At 43.8% G+C, this 7,072-nt stretch overlaps 1 protein-coding gene across 1 annotated transcript in view; it reads right to left on the minus strand.

Moving 5' to 3' along the window:
• The window catches only part of MCCC2 (methylcrotonyl-CoA carboxylase subunit 2), a 29,719-nt gene extending 23,959 nt beyond the window's left edge, over positions 1 to 5,760 (minus strand). Inside the window, exons 1-3 of the mRNA XM_080972773.1 lie at positions 5,539 to 5,760; positions 692 to 758; positions 3 to 87 (exon numbers count right to left, since the gene is read on the minus strand). Coding sequence (XP_080828899.1) covers positions 3 to 87; positions 692 to 758; positions 5,539 to 5,679 — 293 coding nt within the window. The 5' untranslated portion in view covers positions 5,680 to 5,760. The remainder of the gene's footprint in view (positions 1 to 2; positions 88 to 691; positions 759 to 5,538) is intronic.
• Positions 5,761 to 7,072: the final 1,312 nt, after the last annotated feature.

Consider the following 7,072-nt stretch of genomic DNA (forward strand, 5'->3'; position numbering starts at 1 on the left):
ACCCAGGATCTATGAGTCTGTCAATTCTTTCTCTAGGTAACAATTTTCCTCTTGATGTGTGAAGCTTCCGTGCCTTCTCTCCACCACCTGTCATGCAAGATCTTTTATTATTCCTTGTGCATGCAGCTGAACAAATAGCTCACGCCCTTTAGCAATAATCAATACTATTTTATAATCAAAGACATTAATAAAAGATGCATTATTTTCATAAACTTCTGTTACTTGTATTTGTAATATATTACACTGATGCTAAACAACTGTTAAATGATACTATTTCTGTCTTTTTCTATTAAGTCCTAAAGCAATGACATTTTATCATGGTAAAGGTAAAGGGACCCCTGACCATTAGGTCCAGTCGTGGCCGACTCTGGGGATGCGACGCTCATCTCGCTTTATTGGCCGAGGGAGCCAGCGTACAGCTTCCGGGTCATGTGGCCAGCATGACTAAGCCGCTTCTGGCGAAACCAGAGCAGCGCACGGAAACGCTGTTTACCTTTCCGCCGGAGCAGTACCTATTTATCTACTTGCACTTTGATGTGCTTTCGAACTGCTAGGTTGGCAGGAGCAGGGACTGAGCAAAGGGAGTTCACCCCGTTGCGGGGATTCGAATCGCTGACCTTCTGATACTGAAGGCCAAATACAACCAGTTTCCAATTATACGATGCTCTAATAGGAGAAAAACAGGACATACCAAACCTGATTTTTTCAGATTGCTGTTGGAGTTCTGTTACTAATGCCTTCATCCGTTCATAGTTTTCCTGGTGGAGAATGTTTCAACAGGTTAACTTATGAAAATGTTTAACCAGAGACAATAAATCCCACCCCCTTTTCTTCACTATTGAACAATTATGTTTATAAACCACTTTTCTAAAACATGTTGTTAAAGCTGGCTAAAGGCTTATTAAATACATTTCAATTGATCCATTGTTTTAACTGCATTTTCTTTATACTTGTTTCTCTTTTGTGTATTTATCCCAGAGTTTCAGAAGTTCGCACACACCAAATACCACTGTCAATTACTGTGCATTAAAGCCATCTTCAAAGGCTCTCCTCCGGGTAGCAACCAAAAAGAAAGCCTTCTCAGAGGGGGATTCACCTGGTGCCAAACCATTTTTTCAGCTGTCAGAAAACTACATTTTTATTCTCCCAGGCTTTCTAATTTATTTTTTAAGGAACATATGCTGTTATTTGTTTTATTTTATCCACAAATATTATCTACTTACTCTTTAACTGCCCTGACAGCTTTGCCAGAAGAGCTGCTTGGTGAGGAGACCAAAATCAAGAGCCAGAGCATTTCCACCTGCTTTTTTCCACCACTACAACCGTGGTGCCTTAAATAGCTTGCCTGGAAGAGTTGCTGGCTGGAGAAGATTGAATATACATGGGGCTTGAAGGAGGAAAGATAATCTTTACTTCCCCATATCAGAGCTGGGGAAGTGAGAGAACATGCCAAATGAGTGCTAGGAGAAAGACTGTCTCAAGTGAGAGGTGAGGCTACCAACAAAGGTGTACAGGTTAAATATGGGGAAGATCCTGTTACCTTGTGGAACTGAGATCCAGTTGGCCTTATATGCTGTTGTTATTCCCATGTTAGGTTTTATTCTCGCTCCCAACTAGGTTTACGCTCTTGAGTTAGGCAATTTTATTTGTAGAGTTGCATTGATTTTTATTATGTACTTGCTTACTGACACCAGGTGTTTTTTTGTATTGTTCATATGTTTCATTTTATTTGCCCATTTGATAAACTATGAGATGCTTTGGCCACAATATTGCAGAGGTGGGATATGAATAGACAGATGGTAATAATGATGAACAGAAAGAAAGAAAGAAAGAGGGCCAGGCTGACAAATGCAGCAGGATGTCCCAAACCAGCATGAATGACACAAAAAAATAAATGTGTTCACCCACTTCTGTGTACCAAAAGAAACTCTCTGGATCGAAGTCAAGGATAACTAAGACAATGAAATCTGTTTTGATAATATAAGTTTTGACTATTCTGCATTTTCCATGCAGCCAATTCAAGTTAACATGCCCTTTTGTACTAATAATAATGGCATTTCGTGGGCAACAAACGAAAGCTTGTAATGCCAGTTTAGTCACAAGAAGAGCAGTGGAGGGAGGGGTATAAAGTGTGTAAGTGTATAAAATAAACCCTACATTCTGAACAATGACCATGGGTTAGTCTCTGCCTCAGTTATTCATACCTGTCAAGCCTTAAAAAGGAACTACTTATGCTTAAATTATATTTTACATTCCATCACTCTATTGATGTTAGAATGCTCTTACAGAATGATAAAAATAGGATGAATAAGAAACTTTTTATACTATTTATTTCATCTGAAGCTACACAGCAGCAACGGTCTCCTTTTTCATAAGTTATTTCTAGTTTTATCCACTATAGTTTGGATTCAGAGATCTACTTTGGCCGCAGTCAAGGACTTATACATGCCTAGAGGGATTTCTGGTTCTTTCTCCCATTTGTAAAATAAAATGTCAGTTTTCTGCTCAGTTTTTTGAAGTCTCCCAAGTTTCAAATATGGCTTGATATAGGGAATCATAGGTTGCCGTTTGAGAATTGCCAATCCAAAGCTCCCTTAAGGAAGCCTCAGTCTCGCAAATTCCTTCCTCTCCTTGCATGTGCCAATTCCCTACTGTTATAGCTGAATTGGCAAGCCATGGTATACTGTTATAACCAAAGCAGGAAACGACATGCTTGCTCTCCAAATGAGAACTGGAAGCCATGATCTGAAGGGCAAATGCAAACCAGTTTGTTGATGTGTAACAGAAAACTATGATGTGCCCAAAGCGAAAAGTCAGCAAAGGAATCAGGGTGCCTAAGCCCAAGCTTGATTCATGCAAGGGATAAGCCATGGTTTGGCATTATATACAAACTGGATCTTTGTATTTAATGAATCATGTACAATGGGATCTGAAAAGAACTATGAACTTCATGTAGCCACAACAAAATGTAATTGAATCCATTATTATTTTCTCTTTAGTTTGACAATGAAAACTAAATGTATAATTATTAACACACAGGAAAAACAAATGGTGCATTACAGGAATCTGCTGCCAGTTCTGTCCCTGTGACCTCATCAATGAATTTAGATTCCTGAACTAACACATACGCTTTCTGTCTTACCAAACTACTTTTCCATCTATCCTGGCTTGAAAACTATCTTCCACCCTGTCTTGTTAAATCTTCAGAAATGAACAAACAATAAAGATCAAGAAGGGCAACTCATGATTGTCGCTGCACCGTTTCTGAGTTTGCACAGTATCTTGCCATATTACATTTGCTCAGAGTATGAGCACCTCATGGAAGGAACCTCACATGCTGGTGAAAAGAAGTGTACATATTATGACCTTCATTAATAATAGTTACACCTGTTCAACAGCTAACAACATGGGCCATCTTGCTCCTTGAATGTTATACTAGATATACCCATGAATAGTTGTTTATTAAGCATAACTGGATACATCTGGCTTGCCTTGGCCATTCACTTGAAACTTCCTTTTAAATAATTTAAAAAGAAAATCCAAAACTAATCAAGACTCACAATGAGATCCTGCAGAGCACTAACAAGCAACTAATTACAAAGGAGTGAATGGAAGTCCCAAATGGACTTCCAGCAAGCCACACTGCCACAGCCACAAAACCTTCCATGCTCAACTAGGTGCCAGATCCACTAGCTGCTAAACCCTACTATGTCAGACTAGTTGTTATGATTTATTTCATTTAAGAATTACTTCACATGTGGCATCCTAAGTGATTTATAATACAATAGGAATATAGAGAGAGCAACAGTTGAAACATTTGCATTTATAAAAGCAATTTGGGGGGGGGGGAGTGTATAGCAATTTAAAACAACAATGCCACATATATAAAATCCACTCAAATCCAACACAGATACCAGCTGGGATAAAAACCTGGCCTACCGAAGGAAAAATGTCTTCAACATGCTCCAAAAGGCCAATAATTACCCTTGAAGGCAGTCCAGAAGCTGCGGTCAGTGCAAAATGTAGCCACAAGACTCTTACTTGGTTCAACACATCCAAGCCATATAATACCAATTTGGAAGGCTTTTCATTGGCTGCCTATGGTGCTTGTTGGCATCCATCTGTCTTGAGAGACAATGGAGTGTGCCCTCGGGGGTGAAGTCAAACTGCTGCATTAGCAGCACCAAAGTGACCTCCCTGGGGCACAAGTCTGGGCAGTGCGTATGGAAGCCCTGGGCTGCCCAGATGACAAGACTGCTCTCTAGGCCTCACTGATGTGGTCCAAAGGAAAGTAGAGCAATATATTGGGCACGAGCTTGGCTGTAGGAGTTGCCAGAAGGAAGTGTACAAGGCACCATCCAACTGTCATAGGGACTGTACTCCAGATTTGCGCAGGGCTTTAGCCTTTTCTTCTCCTAAACATATCCCACAAGTCTACAGAGATTTAGAATCAGAGTTTTCCTTCTCTCGCGTTGACAAGACCCATCTGTCCCTTACTTCCCTCTGCAGCACATGCAAAAACCGGCTTCTTAACCCTTGGAACCACTATTGGTCTTGTCTGCTCAATCCACCAGAGCCCATTTTCGCATGCAGGTGAAACCCTAACTCGTGTAAGGTTTGAGACCCAACAGCTACCTCCACCTGGTTTAGCCAGTCAGCCAAAGCTGTGAGTGTATGGGGTGTTAGATGAGAGGTAGTACCTCTGGAGTAGGGTGTCCACCTTTGGTCGCCACCCTGCACTCAGCTCTCACCTGTGCTCCTAGAAGCTGTCAGCATGGAAGGTGCTTATGTTAGTGTAAAAAGGGGTAACAAATTGGGACCCAAGTTCCTGAAGGGAGTGCTTCTCCCTTACATCAAGCTATTTGATTTGATTGCTGGTGGGGTCAAGGAGATCAGAGCATGTGACACCCATTTTGAAATTCTAGTTTCTCTGAAGCATCCTCTCGGGTTCGCAACGTGACTGCTCTAGAACATATTGCCTTCTAAAAATGGGGGTGGGGGAGAGAGATTATGCTGCTTAGTGCTGCTCTTTGGAGAAATAGAACAGCCACCTTATTGATAGCTCGCAGTTGTAAGGATGAGCTTCTGCTCCACTACACCGCTGCCTATCTCCCTGCCAAACTAGGCTAATGTGGCAAGAAGGCGTGGCAGGCGTGTTGCGCTGCCAAGTGAGAGAAAATGCCAAGTGTGAAGCTATGGGACAAGGCTTCCACGCTGATTCGGACTACCTTTAGGACCTACAGACACACACACACTCCGAGTTGCTAGATATGGTTCTCCATATTGAGAAGAAGGCTTCTAGCCGCCAAAAAGGCACACAAGCCCCCTCTTTCCCTGCGTGGAAAGGGGCAAGCTTTTTAAACTAGGACCGCGTCAGGTACGAGCAAGCGAAGGTGCGCATCTAGGAACCCCGCGCGAGCTCACCTGGGAGCCCTTCCGCGCGGGGGCGCGCGTGTGTGGACTACCTCAACCTCCTTTAAAATAAAAGGAAAAAACCAAAAGGAAGCGGGTCTCCTCCCCTGCTCCTCCTCGGCCTACCTGATAAACCGGGGAGGCGACGTCGGGCTGAGAGCCCACCGTGGCCACCTTGTCCCCATGGTAAGCGCGGCGGAGGGCAGCCGCGGCCGCGCGCGGGCAGCGAAAGAGCGTGCAGACGCGGCATTTCAGGCCCGGTAACATCGCGGCGGCCGGGGGAGGAAGGGCGGGCGGCGGAGGAACAACTTCCCGGGCCTGGGACCAACCTCACGGCCACTCCCCCCGCGTCGCCCAATAGAGAGACGGAGCGAGGCCTAGGCAGCACGAGGCCTTCCCCTCGCGCGGCGCCGCCTGCTTCTTCCTGGTACCTCAGACCAATGGAAGAGGCAGGCGAAGGGAACAGGAGGGGATTGTGGAAACCGACAAGCCGGCCCTCTCTCGTCCTCTGTTCCAAATCCCTTCCCGCCTTCCGGAGGAGTGTCTTTTTTTCCGTCCCTTTAAAAGAAGGCTGCCTTCTTTTGGGGGCAACGTTCTTCTGACTTTTTAGCAGGCGTGCGAGTGGCAGAAGTTCACACCAGCTTTGTGGTGCTGCGTGGAGAAGTTTGGCCCCTTCAGTGTTTCCCAAACCTGGGTCTCCAGCTGTTTGTGGACTACAATTGCTATCATCCCTGACCACTGCTAGCTAGGGATGGTGGGAGTTGTAGCCCTAGAACAGCTGGAGACCCATGTTTGAGAAACCCTGGTCTAGATGATGGCAACTCCCAGCCAGCACTCGTAGATAATGGGAGTTGTAGTCCAACACCTTCTGCAGGACCATTCTTAACCGATTCCATTGCACTGGTGCTCACAAGCAAGGGTAGTAAAGGTAAAAGGTTTCCCCTTGCTGTGTGGCTCCAGCAAGTTGTATTCAGAGATAGACTACCTCTGGTTGTGGAGGTTTTGTACAGCTGCAAACAGCTGGAGATTTCGTAGCAGGAAGAGGTGGGGAGGTTTGCATAAAGAAATTACGCCCATCAGCAGCTGTGTGTTCCATAAATTTCACCAGTACTGTTTCAAAGTCTGCCCGAGTTAATTGCTGTCATCCACATTCCACAGCAGTGAAATAGTGAACAAAATACTGTAGATTACAAGTGTAGAGATTCAGTAGTGGGACAAACTACACTTATCGGAATGCTTATTCATCACAGACCTGTTAAAAGTTCTGTTATGGAGCAAAACATCCTACCCTATAGGAAAATTAATGCCATATAGACTTTCAAATAAAAAGGAAGAAATGCAAACAGTAGCCTATGAAACTAGATTGGTGCTTTCTGTTAAGCATGGAGAGAGAAATAGGTTTTGCATACAATTATGTAATAGACACAACAGGTCTATAAATATAATGAATGAAATGATCAATATATTTGACCCAAGTGAGCAAGACATTGCTTTGAGCAGGGCAAATTGATTTTTGACAAATTTCCTTTTTAAATAAAATTAATATATGTCCATGAAGCTTAGCACAGCCCTAAAGCATACAGCATTTTGGATGCATGTACAAGGTTGCCAGTTCCACCTTCCAAACAATGCTGGGCCATTCAAAAAGGTACATTTGGTA

Source organism: Podarcis pityusensis, assembly GCF_964106645.2.
Source record: "Podarcis pityusensis genome assembly, chromosome: 11".
In the NCBI taxonomy this organism is placed as follows: Eukaryota; Metazoa; Chordata; class Lepidosauria; order Squamata; family Lacertidae; genus Podarcis; species Podarcis pityusensis.